The sequence below is a fragment of the Neofelis nebulosa genome, chromosome 6 (assembly GCF_028018385.1).
Source record: "Neofelis nebulosa isolate mNeoNeb1 chromosome 6, mNeoNeb1.pri, whole genome shotgun sequence".
NCBI classification, from domain to species: domain Eukaryota; kingdom Metazoa; phylum Chordata; class Mammalia; order Carnivora; family Felidae; genus Neofelis; species Neofelis nebulosa.
In genome coordinates this window covers 39,282,550-39,305,345 of record NC_080787.1, presented here as the reverse complement: position 1 = coordinate 39,305,345, position 22,796 = coordinate 39,282,550, and the positions used below count along the sequence as shown (strand labels likewise).

Here is a 22,796-nt window from a genome sequence, read left to right as displayed (position 1 = left end):
TGGAGGAGGAAATACACTATTTATTTACAATTCTTTCACTTTATCCACAATTTCCATACAAACATAAAAACTAAAAAAATAAAACCACCACTTGGGAACACAAGTGTCTTTCTTTAATTAGTCCGGTTGAGGGAGGGTCACCGCCCTCTTGCTCTGTGAAGGAGACTATTGAGGCACACGGAAGGGGAACAGGAGAAGGTTGGGAAGAATGCCTGAGAAACAGCTCCAGATGAGAAATGTAACATGCCAGCGTGGTGGAGCTTCACTGGCGGAGACTCAAGGGCGTCACCCACTGGGGACACTGACCGGCTTCCCAAGAGGACGACGGCTCCTTGCCACCATCCCCCCCCCCCACCCCCCCCCCCCCCGCCGCCTCTCCACTACGGAACTCTAGAAATCAAACACGCCTCACGCATCTCATGAGCGGTGTGGGGTATGGTGGTGACAGTGGGGGACGCTGGATGCTTCTCTCGGAGAAGAGCCCTCAACCCCAGGGAGACACAGGAAACCCCTTTCCTTGGCACTGATGAGTCAGTCACAGCTTCTGTCTTGAATACAACGCTGGCTTAAAACGGAAAAACAAAAGCTCTCCCCCAGCATCCTGGGGAAAGGGAAGGGCTGAAAACATGCTCTCTGGGAGGTGGCTAGGGGTGAGGGGTGGGGGGCAGGGGGGCTCTGTCTGCCCAACAGGGGGAAGGAGTGGGGCTGACGCTCCACCAAGACCCAGGGAGGGGTGGGGAGGGGGGAAGACAGAAAAAGTCAGCCGCTGACGCTTGGGACGGCCACCGCTGGTTGTCAAAGCAGCTCCATCTGCTCAGAGCCACTTGCTCAGGCAGACGCCCACCCGCTCCCTCACAGGGGGGCGCCCAGAAACCGACCTGGAGGCGCTGGGCCCACCTGCCTGGCGACGTCATCTGTGCTAGTGACCTAGATTGCTTTCACATGTTGATGCACATTATAAATATAAAATCATATCTGCTACAAAGAGGACGTATATTTGTACATCTTTACCCATATACATAATAACACAATTTACACATAATATCTTGGAGTGGGTCATCATGGAAAAAGGGTTTGGAGAGGTAAACAGCCCCTTCTCCCTCCCCCTGCCCTGATCCTTCTCAAGGGATGCTTATATACTTGGTCACCGGGGGGGCCCTTCCCAGCGGGTCGTGACAGGGCTGGTCTGGACACATGAATTCGGACATGTAACTAAATGCCGAGGGGTGTGGATACTCACGTACACACACGAACGCAGGCACACATACAGACATCTGGTGAGAAAAGGAAAACTAAAATTCCTAGCCCTTGGGTGTACGCCTCTGCCCAGACTTATAAGCATCAGTGCCTCCTCTATCTGAGAACAACAGTCTAAAACTGCCCCTCACCGGCTCACACGAGGGCAGAGGGGGAAGGGCTAGGAACCAGGGAGGGAGGGAGGGGGGGAGGGGCCAGGAGTCTTTTGAAAACATAAGGCGTTTTTTGACCTGTGATCAAATGAAACCATGTCACAAAAAGCAACGGCATCAGTTGGGGCCGGGAGGCAAGAGACAGTCCGTCCATGTAGGGACAATGTGAGTTGAGACCCTGAGCCTTCCCCTTCTTCTGTCCAGTTTCTTTGAAAGGGGCAGACAACCCTGTACCTCCTTTCCTGTCCTCTCCCAGAGCTGGGCCCATCCACATGTCATGGAATACTGACAGTGGTCCAAGAAACATATCCAGAGACATGGAGTGGTGGACAGGCACGCCAAAGAATTAAGACCTGGGCGGCGGATGTGAGCTTTTTACAGCAGGAGTGGTTCCTGGCCTGAGTCCACGGCTCGCACAGTGGCCACAGTGATCAGATTGCCATCAGAGATGGGGACAGTCTGGGTCCCCCCTGGGGAGACAGCACCTATCGGCGGTAGTGATTGGGGGCATCGGCAAACATGTACTTTAGTCTGTATGCCTCGGCGAGCAGCAGCCCAATCTCTTCGTTGCCCCAATGGATCGTAGGTAGGTTTTGTAGCAGCATCAGGAGACCCTGGAATGCAAGAAAGACGTTTTTATCATCCCGGGACTACAGACCAGGGGACCAGCAGGCCCTGGGATGGGGTCCCTTCCTCCTGGATCACACACATCCCGCAAGGTCGGGCTCCCTCCTCCAGAGCAGCACACATCTCCCGGCCCCCAGTTCACCTTCAGAAAGCCCTGAAAAGCCTCTGCTAATTTTCCGATATCCACTAGCACCTGCCTCTTTGAACAATACTATAAACAGAAAACGACACCGACAAATAAGGATATTTAAAAGAGAAAAATAATCTCCCTCATCATCCAAACATACTCTCTTCATTTCCAAGTACTGCTTTTCAGTCTTTTTCTCACACGCATATTTCTTTAAACAGCTGTAATCATAATTATGATTTTATGCTTTTTAATCATCTTCTTTCTCTAGAATTTTAGTGTCTTTCCATGCAGCCTTCAAAACTGACTATTCTCAGGGTTAGTATGTAGCTATACCCAAATGTACTCAACCATTTATCTTTTGTTAGATACTTAATTTGCTTCCTTTAAAAATAACATTTATTAAAAAAAACCCTCATTTATTCATATTCATAAATGCATAACCTTATGCATTTGACATATTTCTCCTAATCGAGTGTTCACTTGTAATCACTATATTTAGCTTCTTCCTTGTTCTCCAAAGACTGTCCTGTCCTCAACCTACCGGTCCAGCTCATTTCCTACTATCCCAGTATACATGCCTCCTCCAGCTAGGCCCATTTCAGCCAGATTTATCTGTGCCTCCGTAGTTTAGTTTACTTGGTTCCTTTCACTTGGAATACCTTTCCTTTTCCCCTCTTCCTACCTCAATCCTATTCAGTTCTCAAAGCCCAGGTCCCTCAAACAGTTCCCATAGAGACACCCTATTAAAGAGGATAACAGAATAAAAAGCGAACGTGAGGTTTTCTCTGTAGTTTATTTACCCATGTTGTTGCTGCTGCTTCATGTTGTTTTTCTTTCTCTTTTTTTTAAGTTGATTTACTTATTTATTCTTAAATAATCTCTACACCCAATGTGGGGCTCGAACCCACAACCCCGAGATCAAGAGTCCCATGGTCTTCCAACCAGGCCAGCCAGGCACCCCTGTGTCTCTTTTTGAACTGCATATTCTTCTTCTTCTTTTTTAAAATTTTATTTATTTTGAGAGAGACAGACAGACAGACAGCGGGAGGGGCAAAGAGAGAGAAGGACAGAGAATCCTAAGCAGGCTCCAGGCTGTCAGTACAGAGCCAGATTTAGGGCTTACTCTCATAAACTGTGAGATCGTGACCTGAGTTGAAATCAAGAGTCAGACATTTAACCCAATGAACCACCTCGGTGCCCCATCAACTGCATAGTCTTATTTTTCTGATTATAAAAGTAATAGTAGCAAGACAAAACCCAGAGACACAAGAAGACTGGCAGACTCGATTACATACAACTTCAAAATGTCAAAAGGTGCCGAAAACCAAGTTAAAATCTAAGAGACTGACTATAAGTTATATGCTAACTAATTTGGATGTAAACGAAAAAAAATAAAATTAATAAAAAGCAAAGAAACTGACTGTAAGAAAATATTTGTAACACCTATAAAAGACAAAAGGTTGATATCTATAACCAAAAAGGGTGCCTACAAATCACTGAGAAATAAGAAAACCACCAAATAGAGAAACAGGTGAGTAATATGAATAGGTAACAGGCAGAGTGCCTATGGCCCAACACGCATGCGGTGAGTACTCTTGCTTTTAGCTGTTCTGAACACCCAGCAATGTTTTGTAGTTTTTAGTGGAAAGGTCTTGCATATCTTTTACGAGATTTCTTCCTTTAGAAATAGAAACTTAGCTGTGCACAAAGCTGCCTGTGGTACATCACTGTTTAAGAGCCCCGTTCTGGGACAGTGTATGTTCTTGGTTCTGCCCTAAAACCTCTCCCTCCCCACTTCCCAGAAAGCGGGTGTGAGTGGAGGAGGGGAACAGTCATCTCAGACCATAAGATTACAGCCATGCGTTGAAGACGGCAGAGGGAGAAGACAGAAGACATCTGAATCCCTGCCACACTGGAGCCGGGATGTGAGCCCTCGATTGCTTATGCTGAAAGACTGTGAACTGTGGGGAAGTAAACAACGGTCTGGTTTTAAGCCACTGCTATTCTAGGGTCTTGGTTACAGGGGACAAGCTTATATCATCTTAACAAAGACAGGCTGTAGCTATCAAAATCAGAAATGCACATGGTCTTTGATCCAGCAACTCCACCCCTGTATCCTGTCCTAGGGAAATATTCGCAGTCCGGCAGGAGGGTCTTCCCGGCATGCACCACTGCTTCAAACAGTGGGGAATCAATCGCTGGATAAACAGTGGTCATCCACTTCGTGAAATACACGGCAGCACACGGGACAAATGAAGTCGGACTAGGTGCACCGAGGTGGAAAGATAACAAAGACAATTTTACAAGTACCAAAGAAAAGTAAGTTGTAGAAAAATACAGGATGATCCCACTTAGGTAAATGAAAAAACACAATACATTTGTATATGCACATATGTATACAAAAAATTTAGAAGGTGAGGTGGTAAACTGTTAACAGTAGTTACCTTCAGGGATGAGAGACCTTCACTTTTTTCCCGTTATACTTCTGTATCTTTTGGGCTCTGTGTTTTCAATTTTTACAATAAAGTGTTGATGCATTACTCGGGTGATAGAACTTTTTCTCTTTAGTAATACATGTTCTGTGGTAGTTTTGCTTAGTAAAAAGTAAAAAAGCAGAAAATAAATCACCCGTAATTTCATAACCAAGATGAAGCCACTTTTTTTGTTAAAATATTTATTTATGGGGGCGGGGCACCTGGGTGGCTCAGTCGGTTAAGTATTGACTTTGACTCAGGTCATGATCTCCCAGTTCGTGGGTTCGAGCCCCGCATCGGGCTCTGTGCTGACAGCTCGAAGCCTGGAGCCTGCTTCAGATTCTGTGTCTCCCTCTCTTTCTGCTCTCTCTCCCCCATTCATGCCCTGTCTCTCTCTCTCTCTCTCTCAAAATAATAAACATAAATCAAAATAAAATAAAATAAATAAAATATTTATTTATTGGGGCATCTGGGTGGCTCAGTCGGTTAAGTGTCTGACTCTTGGTTTAGGCTCAGATCATGATTTCGCAGTTTGTGAGTTCGAGCCCCGCATCAGGCTCTGCGCTGACAGTGAGGAGCCTGCTTGGGATTCTCTCTCTCCCTCTCTCTCTTTGCCCCTCCTCTGCTCATGCTCTCTCTCTCTCAAAATAAATAAATAAACTTAAAACAGATTTTTTTTTTTAATTTTTTTTTTTAATGTTTTTTATTTATTTTTGGGACAGACAGAGACAGAGCATGAACGGGGGAGGGGCAGAGAGAGAGGGAGACACAGAATCGGAAACAGGCTCCAGGCTCCGAGCCATCAGCCCAGAGCCTGACGCGGGGCTCGAACTCACGGACCGCGAGATCGTGACCTGGCTGAAGTCGGACGCTTAACCGACTGCGCCACCCAGGCGCCCCAAACTTAAAACAGATTTTAAGTAAACTCTACACCCAATGTGGGGCTTGAACTCATGACCCCAATCTCTCTCTCTCTCTCTCTCTCCCTCCCTCTCTCTCTCTCTCTCTCTCTCTCTCTCTCTCGCCAAAATCAAGAGTCATATGCTCCACTGGCTGAGGCAGCCCAGAGCCCCAAAAGGACGTCACTTTTAAACACTTTGGCATATTTCCTTCCACTCCTTTTTCTGCACACTTTCCATAGTTGAAACATTTTATCTACATAATTTTGAATCTACTTAGCATTTGTCATAAGCATTTCCTTTGATATTAAAAACTCCTTGTAAATATTTTCATGGCTAAAGAATTTCTCACGATGCAGATGCACCAAATTTACTTTACATCTTCCTGTTCTGAGTACTTAATTATTTCTGGTTTTTCACTATAATGAAATTACAATGAATAGCCTTGTGCATAGAGCCATATTTTAGATTATTTCCATGGGCTGACTTCCTAGGATTGAAATTACTGTCAAAGAACATGAACATTTAAAAGGTATTTAACGCTCATTCAGAAAGTGCATTCCAGAAAAATGCTCATTTCTGTAGATCTCCACCAGCACTGAGTACTCTTACTAAACAAAGTTCTCTAATCATAACCCTTTTCCCTGAGATTTCCAAGCCTGAGAAGAGAGCTCAAAGCCTTAAGTCAACATGGTGGTGAATGCACAGGATGAACACACTGAGAAAGGAATCAGCCTATATGCTTCTCTACATATGTTCAACCCTCCTCCCCAACCCCCCATCCTGGTTGCCATCAACCTCCTCTCTTCCCCAAACCCTGTAGGTTAGCCACCCTCTACTATCCCAACGTTGTTACTGAAATTCATTCAACCAGACAGCTTACTCAACCAGTTAATGATTTTCACTCAACCCACCCAGATGCTAATGTTGCGTTTAAATACACTATTAGCTGACCTAATGTCTCTGGAGTGCGCTTTTCTCATGGTTAACAATTCTCCCTGGGATGTCTTGGCCTCTCTTCTAGGTCTTTCTTTCTTTCTTTCTTTTCTTTCTTTTCTTTCTTTCTTTCTTTCTTTCTTTCTTTCTTTCTTTCTTTCTTTCTTTCTTTCTTTCTTTTTATTATTTTTTTTTAATGTTTATTTATTTTTGAGAGACAGGAAGAGAGCACAAGCAGGAGAGGGGCAGAGAGAGGGGGAGACACAGAATCTGAAGCAGGCTTCAGGCTCTGAATTGTCAGCACAGAGCCCAATGCAGGGCTCAAACTCGCAAACCGTGGGATCATGACCTGAGCCGAAGTCAACGCTTAACCAACTGAGACACCCAGGTGCCCCTCAGGGAGTATACTTTTATTCTAATTTGGGCAGATTCTCTACTATAGAGGTCCTCCCCTTTTCTATACCTCAGACTCTTTGGCTATCTGGAGAAGCCTATGGATCCCTTCTTAGAATTATGATTTTTTAAATACATAAAATTAAATACATAGTACCATGAAGAAGGCCCGTTAAATTGAAAGTTATCAAAATATTTTTAAACAAATTTATGATACTGCTGTATATGTACTTTATTAATATATTCTGTAACAGGATCTAATGGCAGATTAAATAACTATCACTATTTCAAAGTAGCAATGAACATAATGTTTTCAGATATCTGTAACAACTTAATATGATATGAAAATACCTGCAGTTAATGACAAAGGAAGGTACCGCTAATATTACTGTGCTTTCCTGGCTACATTTGTTAATGTAGGAAATGCCAACTTTGAATTTGGGGTTACTGAAAATAAAACTGAAAATTTTTTTCCATTCATGTCTAGGGGTCCCGACTTTTTTTCTTTTTTCTTTCTTTTAAATTCGTGTGTGTGTGTGTGTGTGTGTGTGTGTGTTTAAATTTTATTTATTTTGAGAGAGAGAGAGAGAACACACAAGTAGGTGACGGTCAGAAAGAAGGAGACACAGAATTCCAAGCAGGCTCTACAGCATCAGCACAGAGCCGGAGGTGGGGCTTGAACTCACAAGCCGTGAGCTGAGATCAACAATCAGATGCTTAACTGACTAAGCCACCCAGGCTCCCTAGGATCTCCTGACTTCTAAACTTAGACCCTAAATGAAAGTGTTTACTCTTGTAGCTTGCCCTTCTCTTGATTCACACCACAGTCAACAAGAATTCTTATTATACTTTCCTTCAGAGGTAAGTTTAACACCCAAGTATCCATATTAACATTAAATTTTTAACTTAATTTATTCATTGGAAAACTTTTTTCTTGCTTTCCTTTTCCTTCCTTCCTTCCTTCCTTCCTTCCTTCCTTCCTTCCTTCCTTCCTTCCCTTCTTCTCCTTCTTCTTTTTGGTTCAAATTGCTTTTGTCATTATAGAATTTCAGTCCCATTTTCTTTTTTTTTTTTTTTTTTTAACAATTTTTTTTTTTTTTTTTTTGGGACAGAGAGAGACAGAGCATGAACGGGGGAGGGGCAGAGACAGAGGGAGACACAGAATCGGAAACAGGCTCCAGGCTCCGAGCCATCAGCCCAGAGCCCGACGCGGGGCTCTAACTCACGGACCGCGAGATCGTGACCTTTCAGTCCCATTTTCAATCAGCTTGCTGGGTGAGGTCAAATCGTTATCCTTTTTCTTGAGGACACATTTCATTGACTCAGAACCAACCCCTGCCTTCCATGGAAGGGGAGCTGAAGGAATGGTACTTGGTTACCCTCATCCGGAATATTAGCAAGCAGACTCTGGGAACTTGGGAGCCTCAACAAAAACCCTTGGGTTCGTCCTGTCATCACAGCCAGGCAGTTTCAACCAGGCTGCAAAAGCTGAATCAACTGTAGGACCTCTTAGAAAAACCTGAGCCCAAGCCTCATCCCGGGAGTTTTTTTATTCTAAAACCCTGGGATGGGACCTGGTAACCACACTTTCCCAATGATTCCAGTGGGCAATCAGGTGTGGGCTTACCTCTAGGGGGATTAAAAAGCTCTACAGGAATAAAAGCATATTTGGGATGCCACCCTCATGGTGAGATCCTAAGGAAGGAAACCCCTAGATGTTACACAGAGAGAGACCTTTCATTACATAAACTAAGATAAATCTATAAAATAAAAATAGCTTGTAGCCAATTTATTTTAATGTTTTCACAGTTTTTGTATGGGCATGTACTCATGTGATGTGTAAAAGATATAAAAATGGCGGAATTTACAGTTTTTGACATGATAGGCTATCCACCATATTTTGTAAAGTGATAAAAAGAGGTTACAAAACAAGGTATAAAATGGTTGCATTAATGGCTATATACACACAGTACGTATTTGTGGAGATCTGTGTGGGGAAACATCTGGAAGAAAATAAAGCACCTTTGTGTGGCACAACTTCAGGTATTTAGTTCTTTTTTTCTTTTTGCTTATTGGTGTTTCTAATTTTTTTTATAACGATTACAACCCGTGCACAATTGATAAACAACAAAAGAGTAATATCTCTAGATGGGAATATTCTTTGCTGGGATAGAATCTACCTATAATTTCCAATGCCTCTAACCTTGCTAGAAACCTCCGGTAAACCTTGAAATAATTCTAACACTGCACACGTTAACGTCCCCGGATGCCCCCTGGGCAGTGAGGCATCGCGAGGGAGCACTCTGCCACCTCGTGGCTATGTCTAGGAACTGCATCCCTTCGCACAGTGCTGCAACAGTGGGAAACCCTGCCCAAAGGACTGATAAATCTGGGATAATAGAAAAGAAGCAGAAACCAAATGGCTGGGGGAAGAAGGTGTTAATCACAAGTCAGGGGCTTTTATCTAATGATAGGGAAGAGACAAAGTTTGAGCAGGGAATAACTGAAGATTTGTTACAAAGCCAGCCCATGGGAGCACTAAGCATGACAGGCAGTCAGATGGAACACTGCAGCCATGAGAAGACAGCTTATGAAGCAAGCAGCAGTGAGGAGTTCCCAATTAATGGGAAGGGACCAAAGAAAAGTTGGAAGTGGCTAAAATAGCAGAAAACAACCTGACCTAGATGCCAGCTGAGAATCCACAGATCCTAAAGGAAAAGGAATATGGCAGAAAAGAAATTAGTGCCATGGTGGGTAGGGGGGAGGCAACAATTAGATAAGGGGGTCAAAGGAGAAGGGATAGAAGTTATAGCCAAAGAGACCCTGTAAGGAAAAGGTATAGGGGAAACCTCTTAGAGGATGTCCAATAGATGGAAGAAGTGGAGAGCAAGAACACCAAGAATAATCATTATAGTGACAGCTACCATTTATTGAGCACTTACTACACACCAGATGGGGCTCTACATGCTTTACGTGTACTCTGTATTAACTCATTTAATCTTCCCACCAACTCCATGAGATACATAATATTATCTCCACCTTACAGATGAGGAAATTGAGGCACAGAGATTAAGGAATTTGCCCAGGGGCACAGAGTGGTACTGGGCTGGAATTTGAACCCAGGCAATCTGGCTCTAGAGCCTGTGCTCATAACCACTATATATTTCAGCGCTTGCCCTGGAGTAAGAAGAGAAATGGGGCATAACGTAGAAGGAACCAAAAGAAAGGAAGTCATGGCAGACGCTGTTTGAAGGAAATGTGGAACAGTTGCTTGATTTTACTCAGTGCTAAGAGCCAAGCACAACCAAAGATAGGATGTGTAGTAATTAACAGCAAAAGAACTTAAAGACCCCATAAAACATACACTATTAAATAAGATACTGTGTGTAGAATCACTTAGCAATATTGGAACATCCTTTGCAAATGTAAAGTGTACTCAGGCATGTAATAATATTTTCCTAGTCAAATAAGCAGTTCTTTAAAACAAATCCCCCATTCTGAGAATCAGTGAGTTAGCAAACCAATTCCCCTGGTTACAATAAAAATTTTCAAAACCATGTCCTTGTATGTAAACTTTCTGAGAGTCAAACTTATTCACTGGTTTTCTCCCAAAGTGTGTTTAGCAACTTTCCCATCAGAGAAGGCCAGGTTGAGTTCTTCAATGGCTTGTGTTATGTCTAGGGATCGTGCCCTTTCTCACACCAGCTTGCTGTGGGTGAAAGATCTTCAGTTCCCGGGGCTCCCTCTGAACCCTTCTTCTGGGCAGGATTCACACTGACAACTCACTGGATGTCTGTAAAGATGAGGCCTGCACTGGCCAGTGCTCCAAAATCCTACCCTTGAGTTCCTGCAGAAGTGGTGGGTGGATGCCATCTGATTCAAGGGATTTATTTGCATTTAGTTTCTATTTAGGCCGCGAGCATCTTATAGGCTTAGCACTACTGAACAACTCTGACCTACCTCCTACAAAAGACACTTTGAGAATAGGAGTCTCTCCAAAGTGTTCTTCTGTAGGATGGAGGCACGGGATTCTGGGATCAGCTGCCACCTTGCTTTAGAGGCATCAGCTGGCCCCACTGACTCCCTTGCTGGTCCCCATTTTATGTAAAGGAATTTTGATTATTAGTCCTCAGAGTCCTCTGTGGGGTGCTTCTCAAAATCAGTTCTGAGACCTCTGAGGCCTTGTTGGCCCTCACATCTTGTGGGGTCCCATGCCCTTCTGGGCTCTCACAGATGCTGCTTTTCCTGAGATGACTGTTTAGACTGTGGGACGAGGGAGCAGGCATTCACTCAGGTGCCTGTTCTCTCTGACTCAGGCACATACACTTTTCCCAGATATGTTATTCATAGTGGAACAGTTTTCAGGCTTCCTGTGGGTTACTTCATTCAGTACAAATTTTCTTTCTTTTTTAATATAAATTATGAGTTTATTACAAAATACAACATGTTAGTTTCTCATCATCAGAGATTCAAGAAAACAAAGCCAGGAGCTCATCCTGGGTGGGGCTGGAGGCCAGACGCCGCCAGGCTCAGGAGCTGGCCACAAGTCACCGGTTTACAACCCCCGGCAGATGGGTGTTCTCCGGGGTAGCCGCCACCCAGTTCTTGTCGCTTGCACACCGTGAGCTCCAAGGAACGAAACCCCGGTGCAAAGTGTACGTCCATCGTGAAAAGCTGGGGCAGGGATCACAAGAGCTTGACCGTAATGGACAGGCCAGTAAGGGTGGCCGTGCTGCAGTATGGAGGGTGGGTGCGAAGGCCACGGCCACTGTGTCCTCAGGGTGGCTCCCCTGAACCTGGACTTGCTCTGCTACATTCACTTCTTCTTGTGTCGCTGGCTGCTCCAGGTCACTGACGCTGACGGAGCAAATCAGATCAAAGGTCCCGTGCACGCCACCGCTGCTGGGAACCTACTTGTCCTCTTTGTCCATAGTTACCAGGTGTCCCCAGAGTGCTCAGAGACGACGTTACTCACCTCCGGTTCTCCAGGAGGCTGCCCCCACCACTGGGAACCACCGCGGGCCTGTACAAGTGCTCTGCGCACGTTTTTTCCTGAATACCCACATTTCAGCATAGCTCATATCCTTCCAATGCACACTGAAGTTCTGATTTTTGAGGTGCTCCACTCCTTCACCCCGGCAACTCCTTTGGTTTTGGTTGTGATTACGGGGTGGTGCACCGGCCCACGTTCCCTCACGCACAGAACTCACTCAACGATCTCCTGCCCTTCTGGGTTTGACATGCGCCTGCTCTGGGAAGTCTCCCCCAGAGTCCGACGCCCACAGCCTGCCCTGATGGTGTTTCTGCCACTGGGTGTCAGGAATAAAGATGTCTTCCGGCGACCAAATTCTGTGGCTCTCCAGGCTCACTTAACGTGCCAGGTTCAGCCTTGGCCAGAGGACGGGAGAGTCCACTGTCACTGCTATGATTCTGCCACTTCACAGTGGCGTGTACACCCCTGTGATTCCCTAGTTCACTCTGCTGGCCTTGTGGGGTGGGACCAAGGCACCCCTCTTCATTCCATCTCCAAAGAGCTAGCAGCACGGGTCAAGGCCCAGACATCCCTGGCCAGGCTTTAGGACGGAGGCTGTTGGTCCAACAAGGGATGGGGGTGAAAGTTCCTCCCCAATTGAGGGTCAAGCCCAATCTCTCCACAGGCTTCTCCACAATCAGGTCTTGCGGCACCACCCCTCACCCTGTGACACTCCGGCCACACTGCCTTCTCTCTGCCTCTTCCCTCCCCCCACCCCTCAACCTCTTACCCTGGCAGGGCTGCTCCTCACCGCCAGGGAGATGGCACCCAGCAAAGCGCGGGCCAGGGGCAGGCGCTGGGAAGGGCTGAGTGGGACAGCAGGCCTCCCAGCTCTTACCTGCTCAGCCTAGGTCCCCAGACAGTCCCCTGTGCTCACCTTCTCCTTCAAGTGCCTATGGCAGCTATAAGAGATGCGGACAGGCAGACAGAACTCTTGGGCAGACAGAACTCTCTCTAGGCTCACGGCTGGGGAGAGAAGCCCCAATCCCTCCCTCAGCAGGTGCACAGCCACATAGGAGACCTGCCGGTTCTGATTAGGGCGCTCACATCCAAGGCAGATCTCGCTCTCTCTGACCACCACTGAAGCTTCCCCTTTGCCAGTTTCCCACCGTCACTGCTCCCATCCCCAACACCCTCGGTCGGCATCACACAGCCTCTAGCACGGCCACTACCCCTACAGCCAGCAGCCCTGAATCCTAGGGTCACCCTTTGCCCTTCTAGCCCCCACGATGCAAATAACATCAAGATCCTCACTCAATACCAAGATTCCTATGTGAGAAAGGACTCATTTACCCATTTTGTTTTGGGTGATTTTTACACAGTCAACTGTCTACTTAGTATGGAGATTTTAGTGTATTGGTTGTATTTAGTTGTATTTAGTGTTAATGCACTTTCACCTTTCGCTGGTGACCTTGCAGCAAACTGAACCATGTGCTCTCGTCCTATCACGCACTCTGTTGTCAATCTTTTTTGTTTTTTTCAGTGAGGCATAACTTGTACACAGTAACTACGCAAATCTTAAGTATACAGCTGGACAATTTTTACATATGTAACCACCACCCAGAAGATTCATGTTCCTGCTCAGTCAATACTCCGTCTACAACCAGTGACCTGACATCATAAGTTCGAACTTCACATAAATGCTTTCCTACAATCTTATTTCCAAAGTTATCATGATACTTCTGAATATTTTTTAGTGGCAAAAAAACTGGCTTAACCAGGGCTCCTTGGAGAATGGTTGATTCCAAGGTAAGGCAAAGAAAATATAAGCTGGGAGCATCTCATGGCACCAGAAAGTAAGGAAGTGCTTTAAAAATGATGGGATCAGGGGTGCCTGGGTAGCTCTGTCAGTTAAGCCTCCAACTCTTAATTTTGGCTCAGGTCATGATCTCACGGTTCATGAGTTTCAGCCCTGTGTTGGGCTCTGTGCTGACAGCTCAGAGCCTGCTTGGGATTCTCTCTCTCTCCCTCTCTCTCTGTTCCTCCTCTGCTCAAATTTTCTCTCCCTCACTCTCTCTCTCTCTCTCCCTCTCTCTCTCTTTGTCCCCTGCCCCTCTCTGGCTCGTGCTCTCTCAAAACAAACAAACAAACAAACAAACAAACATTTTTAAAAAAGGTAAACATGATGGGATCAAAAAGACATAGGAGACAACTTGAAGGAGAACCCAAGGGCCAAAGCTGGGACAACCTGAACAGCAAAATAATGACAATGTCAGATAACCCATGAAATAAATACCTGTGAATCTATACTGATATAAATAGATACATGAATACATAAACGGGAGAGAAAGGACAGCTCTCCCTTAGGTTAGAATAGCAATTAATAAATATAGAAGCAGTGAAAATAGAAAATCACAATTAGGCAAACATCACAGTAATGACTGTTACAGGCAAGAGCCATTCATGAATGTTAAAAAGTGGGTGAACGAATGATGAGAAACATCAGAATTGCATAGTCTCAGACTGTCTCTACAAAAGATACTTACCAATTACCAAAGGGAAAATAGTAACTTCACTGGGGAGAGACTCAGGAGACCCCCGAGTCAAGCGATCGAAGGCGGCAGGAATGAGACCTGCCAACACCAGCTACCTCCTCATATAGACATCACCTCTGTGGTTTCTTCCCCAAAAGGCATGACCCTCAGTTTCGTCATAAGAAAACATTAGACAACCCCAAGTTAAAGGACAGTCTACAAAATAACGAATCCGTACTCTCCAAGAGTTTTGAAAATTTTGTCCTGGAAGACAAAGACGGAGGAATTGTCCCAGGTTAGGATCCTGAATTGGATCCTCATCCAGAAAAGGACATTAATGGGAAGACTGGTCAAATTCAAATAAAGTCTGTAGATTGCTAATATTTTATCGACCTGAACGTCCTGGTTGGTTAATCACAGTACGGAATATAAGATGTAAACATTAAGTGGATATGGGTAGGCTATTTGGGAACTCTACTATTTCTGCAACATTTTGTAAGTATAAAAATTATTGCAAAGTAAAAGAGAGAGGATACTTTTTTAAAAACCTGGTTTCGGGGCGCCTGGGTGGCGCAGTCGGTTAAGCGTCCGACTTCAGCCAGGTCACGATCTCGCGGTCCGTGAGTTCGAGCCCCGCGTCAGGCTCTGGGCTGATGGCTCGGAGCCTGGAGCCTGTTTCCGATTCTGTGTCTCCCTCTCTCTCTGCCCCTCCCCCGTTCATGCTCTGTCTTTCTCTGTCCCAAAAATAAATAAAAAACGTTGAAAAAAAAATTAAAAAAAAAAAAAAAACCTGGTTTGCGTGGAGTCCCTCCTCCCCAGCCCCTCCAGAGTCTGACATTGAGCCCCTAGAGCGCAAGTGGCTCCTAAGCCTGGGGGCTCTCTCAGGGCCTGGGCGGAGCTCCAGGACTTCCCAGACAGAGGCCCAGACCCCCCCAACCCCCCAACCGGGCTCCAGCAACGTGTACAAGTGTCCAGAACTCCCTGTTGCCTCCAGGTGTGGTGGTCTTTCGGACTCCACCTTCCCACAGAGGCAAGTGCCTTAGTTTCCTCCTGGGAAGGAGGGCATGGAAAGGAATGAGGAGGCCGAAGGCCCTTCTGGCAGTGGAAGGAAAAAAACCCAGGAGCCAGAATAGTAGACCAAAAGGAGGACCTTAGAGGACTTCTTTCTCAGTTTTAAAACAACCAATCTTTTGTTAAACGTTTACTTCATGAGAAGAAAGCCTGTGAGCAATTATCAATGAAAGGTGAGGGGTGGTAGAGGGCAGAGGAAGCCCAGGAAGCAGGAGGGGAAAGGGGGAGGAGGGGGAGGATGAAGATCCTTGCCCGGGATCCTGGAGTACTGCTATGTGAATTCAGCTCAAATGCCCCAGGAGGTGTCTGGCCAGGCCCCAGGGTAGAGGCAACAGAGCACAATCCACGTGTGGGGCACGATGCTGGGTGTCTAACTCCCTGGGTGACCTTGAGCCAGTTACTTAATCTTGCTGTGACTCAGTTTGCTCATTTGTAAAATGGGGGTAGTTATTATGACCTACTCTGTGGGACTATTGCAAGGATTAAATGAATTAAACACAAATAAGGATTTATTTGTTTATTATTTATTTTAAGATTTTTTTTAAATTTATTTTTTAAAGTTTATATATTTATTTTGAGAGAGAGAGAGAGACAGAGTGAGCATGCACAGGGAAGGGGCGGGGGGCGCGGAGAGGGGGGAAGAGAGAGAGAGAATGAATATCCCAAGCAGGCTCTGCACCATTGGCACTGAGCCTGATTCGGGGCTCAAACTCACGAACTGTGAGATCACGACTTGAGCTAAAGTCAGACACTTAACTGACTGAGCCATCCAGGCGCCCCAACACAAATAAGCGTTTAGATTAGTGCCTGCTACATTAAAAGTGCTAAGAATTAGTTATTATTAGGTCGAACCTTATGAAACTGCCAATATCTGACATTTGGACCTATGAAAACAATGTTGTAAACGTCACCCTAATATAATCATCATTATTCCACTACACCAGGCCAGGCTGAGGGCCAGAATTGCCGAGGGCCCCTCAGACCACGGCAGAGCCTTGGCCCAGCACTATTAGAAGCTCTCACTTCAAGTGGCCCATGGCTCACAGGAAGTGGCCCATGGCTCACATGGCTCACGGGCCACTCTGTCCCTGCAGCACCTGTGCACACATTGCCTCAGGTTCCCTTGCTCAGAGGCCTCAGGAAGGAAACACCTTCAAGTGATCCTCCTGTCGTCAGTTCTGGGGCCCCTCTCCCAGGCAGTATGAGCCCAGATATCTGCTCAGCCAAGGAGAAGCAGGAGCCCTTCCTTCTGGGGGCTTCTGCCACAGCTGGGACACTGCCTTTTACCTCCGCAAACTTTGACACCCCCTCTCTAGTCCTGTTTGTCCATCTAGCTTGGCAGCTTTGCCCACGATTAGCCTAGCATGGTTTACTCTGGTAAGTTACACACCACTTAGAGACTTGGGTTCCTAAAGCTTTGTCTTCACTGCTTCTCAGACTCGGGAGTACATTTCAGCAAACAATATTAATGATAATAAGCGCCCTGTTCTGAGGCCGTAGGCCACGTATACCATTCTAACTGCTTCACACGTATTAACGATTTAATCCTCACGGTAGCCCTGGAGGTAGGTACTCACCCCCATTTTACAGGCAAGAAAACCGAGGCCTACAGAGCCAAGTTACTTGCTTCTGGCTGCACACCTAGAAAGGTAGCAGAGCTCAGATCTGACCCCGGGCAGTCTGGCTCCACAGACCGTGGCTTTACCACTGCACTATTCTACATAGTCCCCAACTTTCGAAGGAGGGTCTCTGCTTCCCCCTGATGCCCCTCCACTGGCTCCCCTAACCGGGGGCTCTTCTTCCCTGTCACTAAGGGTGACCAATGGCCCGGTCTGCTGAAACCACCACAACTCTCTTTTATTTCTGCAGTGGCTTCGCCTAATTTTTCTTCGAGTCGCTGCAGCTGTTCAGCCCTCAAACTTCTCTCATCCAGGCTGGGCCAGTGTGGCTTTCTGGGGTACCTGTGTTCATTTACAGAGCTTCCTTTGCAGCGACTTAACCACAGGTGGCCCTTCAGCAGTCAGGCTGCACATACCTTCTTTCTCTGCACAGGTCACGGGCCAGTAGCTCACAATCTCGCACAACACTCTCGCACCTGCACCACGCTTCTGTCTCCTAAGGGACCCTGCCCATCGATCTTAACACAGCTGGGCACAGGTTTTCTCTTCTTGGCCATAAAATTATGGAACAGTGGGGCTGGGAGGAACTTTGAGGACTGTCCACTTTAATTGCCCATTCTACTTCGTCTATAAGAGAGAGGTGACAGTCCTCGAGTAGTCTCACCGAAGTGTTAATACAGCAGCAGGCACAAATCCTCATTGTCATTCTGTGGGTTACTGAAGAAAGACCTCAAATCCACCAGATAATCGAATATGCAACCCGGTAAAGAAGAACATCTCTAGTTTTAAAGTCACAGACTATTATGGCCCTATGTTCTGCCAGGATTGTGAATTGCTGAAAGCCATTCCAGGAATCACCTCCACCTCTCAGAGCTAATCTGGGAAGCACTTTCATCACATATGACAAGGCCCACTGAGCCTGGCTCATGATAACTAAATTAGACCTCGTGCTCTTGATGTCCTGCTCCACCTCAACCACATTATCAGAATTGATAGCTCACCCCAGCACGCGGCCAATCCGGCCCCCTTGTGCTCATTCATCCTAGGACGTCGCATATGCCGCTCGTTGGCAGAAGCCGTGGCTCGTGGTCAGCTGCCGCAGCGTCTCGGCACCACAGCCGGCATCTGCTCACAGAAGCCCACTCTCTCCTTTTCCTTCCAAAGCCCTTACTTGGGCAGGCTGGGTCCCGTCTTTCCGTCTATCTGCTAAAGAGACTTCTGTTCTTTAACCACCTAACACCAATTACGGAGAGGTCCAGCCCAGGGGTCACAGAGAGATGTTGCTGCTCTTGAGAACACCTATGTTATTAGTTAGAACTCAGAAGAACATTCAACCTTCTTTGGCTCCCCCCTCCCCCCAGCTTTTAAAAGAGCTTTATGCCCATTAAAAAAGAAAGGGAGAAAGAAAGAGAAAGGAAACTGCTTAGTCCAGAAATGTGCAAAGCAGAAAAAGAAAAGCCCATCGCTGCCCCCCAGAGATAACGACCATCGAACAACCTCCAGGCCTCTGTGTCTGTGGACTGCAGAGCCTCGCAATCCGTCCCCTCGACCCCTAATTCCCCATTCCCCCTTTCCTGGGCCTCCTGGAGCAGCTGCCTGGCTTTCCACCACCCAACGTGTGCCCTCCAGTCTTCTTCACGTTCCCCAGCCAAGGCTTCCCGGACGCCTCACTCTCCCCGGCCGTCCCCTCTGCCTCCTTTGCTCTGTCCACCTCTCCCCACCAGCCTCCTCGGGAAGGTGTGCCAGGGCTCAGGCCCGGGGCTCTTCCCTCCTCCGTCCACACTCACTCCTCATCTACTGTCCTGGTTTTAAGGACCATCTAGCCAAAGGCTCCTAAACGTGTGTCCAAGCTCTCTCCTTCTCCAGCTCCAGACTCCTAAGATTTATTTGCCTACTCTAGATCTCCATTTGGGTGTCTAAAAGCACTTCCGATTTGGCATGCCCAAAACTGAACTCCTGAAATTCCTCCCTAAGCCTGTTCCTCCTAGACCCTTCTCATAAACTGAGTCATCCTGACTCATCCCTCTCTGTCCTACTCTACACTCGACACATCAGGAGATCCTGTTGGCTCTATTTACAAAATATAAGCAAGATCTGCCCACTCGTCACACCTCCACTGCCACCATCCAGGTCCAAGCCATCCTCGTGTCTCACCTGGAGGACTCTAACAGCCTGCTGGGCAGTCTCCCTGCCTCCACCTTCGTCCACACCTACAGTCTACATAGAAGCCAGAGTGATCCTTCGAAAATGTAAGTCAGATCACGGCCCTCCTCTGCTTAAGACCCTCTTATGGCTCCCCTTCCACTCAGAGTAAAAGCCAAAGCTTACAGTGGCTACAAAGTCCTCTGTGGTCTAGGTCCCTTGTGACTTCTCTGGCCTCACCTCTTCCTACTCTTCCCCTGGACCACTGTGTTCCAGGCCACCACCATGATTCCTTAAGTAGCCCAGGGAACCCCACTGTTCCTTCTGCTTGGACACTCGTCCCCCAGATGTCCATGACTCACTCTCTCACCTTCCCTGAGCCTTTGCTCAAACATCTCCTTCTCAGTGAGCCTATCCTATTGTATTTGAAATTGTAAACTATCTCTTCCCTACCACCTAATAATCCCTTTATCCTGCTCTACTTAAAAAAAAAAAAAATTTCCTACACTTTTGTTTATTGTTAAGTCTCTTCCCAGCCAGCATGTAAGCTCTATGGGAACAGGGATCTGTCTATTTTGCTTTCCAGTATATCCTATGCCTTCACCAGTGCCTAGCACATGGCAGGCATTCAGCAAATGATTGTCAATGAATGAATGAGACATCTCTTAGGCCTGCCTAGCTGCTCTGCAACCTTTCTAGCACTAATACCTATTAAAAAAAAAAAATATATATATATATACACACACACACACACACACACACATGTATATACATACATGTATATGTATACATATATATTTTTTAAGCTTATTTATTTATTTATTTTGACAGAGAGAGAGAAAATCCCAAGCAGGCTTGGTGCCGCCAGTACAGAGCCCAACTCCAGGCTTGATCCCATGGACCGTGAGATCATGACCTGAGCTGAGCTGAGATCAAGAGTCAGATGCTTTTAACTGACTGAGCCATCCAGGTGCCCTAAAACCCTTTTCGTACTGAAGAACTCTGGGGCTCACTGACTTGGCCCATCGGCCTTCTGAGCACCCTGTCTCCTTTCCTCCTCTCGGCCAGGTACCTGCCATTGCACCTTCTCCCTGTGCAGCCCCACTAACGGAATGGCTCCCGCTCTGATGCTCATCCCAGCCCAGGCTAAGCTCTTGGCCACTCACCTGAAAGTCCTCCTCATCCAAGATCTCTTTTCTCCACTTGATCAAGAAGGCTGCACACACGTAGAGATGAAAGTGGGAGAACCCTTCCGGTTCAGACTGGGAAGGGAAAGAACAGTTAGGTCTCCAGGCCCTGACAAGGAGCCGGCTCTAGTCCTCTCGGTCCCGGTCCTCCTGCAAGGTAGGAGCACAGCAAGGCACTCCTTTCACGGCTGGGCACACGGAGGCCTGAACAGACTCTGTAGAGGCCCTGCCCACGAGGCCAAGGCAGACACAGAAATAGAAAGGAGGTAGGGGATTCTGAGCAGCTACTCTCCACCAGGGCAGGGAGCTGGGGGCCTCAGGGACAGCCTGGCATGGAGAGGGCAGGGGTCCCCGCATACCTGGTATGTGTCCCATAGGCGGATGGTGCAGCGAAGGGGAAGCTCCCGCATGAGCAGGTTGTTCATCCAACGAAAGGCAAACTGGAGGTATTCGACCTCGTACCTCCTGAAGTGATTATGTACCTGCTCTGAAACAGAAAGTGTCATTGGCCCCAAGACCACAACCTAGGGGACCGACTGGACCCTGAAAGGGTCGCATGAGCCAAAAGGGCAGTTTCCATCTCCTTCTCCCCCCTTCTCCTGGGGAATACAGGCACAGAAGGGCCGAACTGGCATCCGACTGTCCTTTAGGTTGGATTCTGCCATCTCACAGCCACACCACATGGGTAACCCAGTCCCACACTCGGCAAAACTATTTTAACACCCATGGTGACGCTCTGGGTACCTTTCCTCCTTCACAGGGCTCCTCTGGCCATAAAGCGGCAGACGTGAGGTTCACTTGGCTGCTTGACCCCATTACTCTTCAGAGGAGGAGGCAGAATGGAACAGAACCATGGGGGTCACCTTGGCCATCCTCCTGCCAGTGAGGACTTCCTCCTCAGCATCCCTGACAGATGGCAGCCAGCAGGGACTTAAACACTGCCAGAGAAAGAGGTTCACTGACTCCATCAAGGGCAGCCTCTCCCACTGATGTATTAAGTGATTCGCCAGAAAGTGCTTCGCTGTATTCAACAGAAACTAGCTCCTTCCTGACTCCCACCCTTGGTGTTTGTGTGGTGTTCTGGAACAACCCCAAACAAACCTGATCCCTGTTCTACATGACGGCCCTTTAAATAGTGCTTAACAGCATTAAAAAAAAAAAAAAAAAAAAAAAAAAAAATTATTATCCTCCTCAGTTTCCTAATCTAGAAAATGCAAATAATTATTCGTACCTCAGAAGATTCGGGGGAGGAGAAAATGAGAAAACAAAAGTGCTCACAGCAGCACCTGGCATGTGGTAAATGCGTAAGACACATACTTTTTGAAAGAATAATAACAATAGTTATCTCTGGGGAATAGGATTTAAGGAGGGGGGAGGATGTTTACTTTTCATTTTGTGCTTCTCCGAATTGTCTTAATTTTTACAATGTCTATTGCTTCTATGATTCAATGAAACAATAAAGATATATACATTTACCAATCCAATATCCTAAAGTACTATGCCTTTACTTATCAGGTATTCGCGAGGGCAGAAAAAACAAGGAGAGGGCAGACGGTGGCAGAAACCACAGCCCTCTGCCCTCCGGGCCCACGCTGAAGCTCACGGCTAGGTCAGGGCGGCTAGGTCAGGGCGAGAAGGGGGAAAAACCGCCTCCGGACGGTGTGTCGGAAACAACCGTAAATCAGCAAACAAGACAGGAAGACGGAAATCTTGCCATGAAAGGAATCTGGAGTGAGTGGCACAAACCAGGGAAGGTTTTCAAGAAGAGAGAAGCTGGGGAAGGAGAGAGAAAGATACGCGGTTTTTGTATGGGGGCGGGGTGAAAGGCGATGCCTTGATGAAGCACAAAATCCACACAGAAAGCCAGGAAATGAGGTCTATTAGTTGTGTCGTGTCTGGTAGAGTCCTAAAAAAGCTCTACAGTGTAAATGGTGCTACGGAGCCCACTTAACAGAAGACCTTACCGTGAGGTTCTAGGCTATCTTTATGAAACTTAATTCTGACTTTCTCTTTCTGGGCCTCGGTTTCCTCATCAGTCAAGAGCAGGGCTTCCCAGCTTGCCTTTTAGTTCTAACATTCCATGATTCCAAGCCAGAGCCAAGGAATTACTGGAGGGCTCTCGCCCCTCAGAGACCTTCTGTGCCAGGAAGAGTCACGTCTCACTTCTTGCCCCTGCCACCAGCCCAAACTAGTCGCAGAGAGCTGTGGAAAGGCCTGCCGGATATCAGCCAGACTAGAGGACTCTGCGTCAAGTCCAGGAATTCTGAATGACATCACCACCTGAAGGACAAGGTCAGAGTACAGCTTGATGCTAGAAGCAACGGAGAGCCACAGGAGGCTTCAGAGCAGGAGAGGGACGGAACCAGGATGGTGCTCTGGAAAGATGCAGTTGTATCACAGAAG

The 22,796-nt window shown here is 46.9% G+C and overlaps 1 protein-coding gene and 1 long non-coding RNA gene across 4 annotated transcripts in view; both read right to left on the bottom strand.

The window, feature by feature from the left end:
• TBC1D22B (TBC1 domain family member 22B) overlaps positions 1 to 22,796 on the bottom strand; it is an 82,804-nt gene continuing 60,008 nt past the window's right edge. For 2 of the 3 annotated variants that reach the window (XM_058733769.1, XM_058733768.1), the window contains exons 11-14: positions 20,753 to 20,880; positions 20,373 to 20,468; positions 19,219 to 19,281; positions 1 to 2,023 (exon numbers count right to left, since the gene is read on the bottom strand). In XM_058733769.1, the coding sequence (XP_058589752.1) occupies positions 1,895 to 2,023; positions 19,219 to 19,281; positions 20,373 to 20,468; positions 20,753 to 20,880 (416 nt within the window). In that variant the 3' untranslated portion in view covers positions 1 to 1,894. The remainder of the gene's footprint in view (positions 2,024 to 19,218; positions 19,282 to 20,372; positions 20,469 to 20,752; positions 20,881 to 22,796) is intronic. The other variant, XM_058733770.1, reaches the window with a different exon arrangement.
• Positions 11,274 to 16,464, bottom strand: LOC131514140 (uncharacterized). Its single transcript, XR_009262952.1, has 2 exons — positions 15,165 to 16,464; positions 11,274 to 14,922 (listed from the first exon to the last, which is right to left on the bottom strand). It is a non-coding gene; the product is annotated as an uncharacterized LOC131514140 (long non-coding RNA).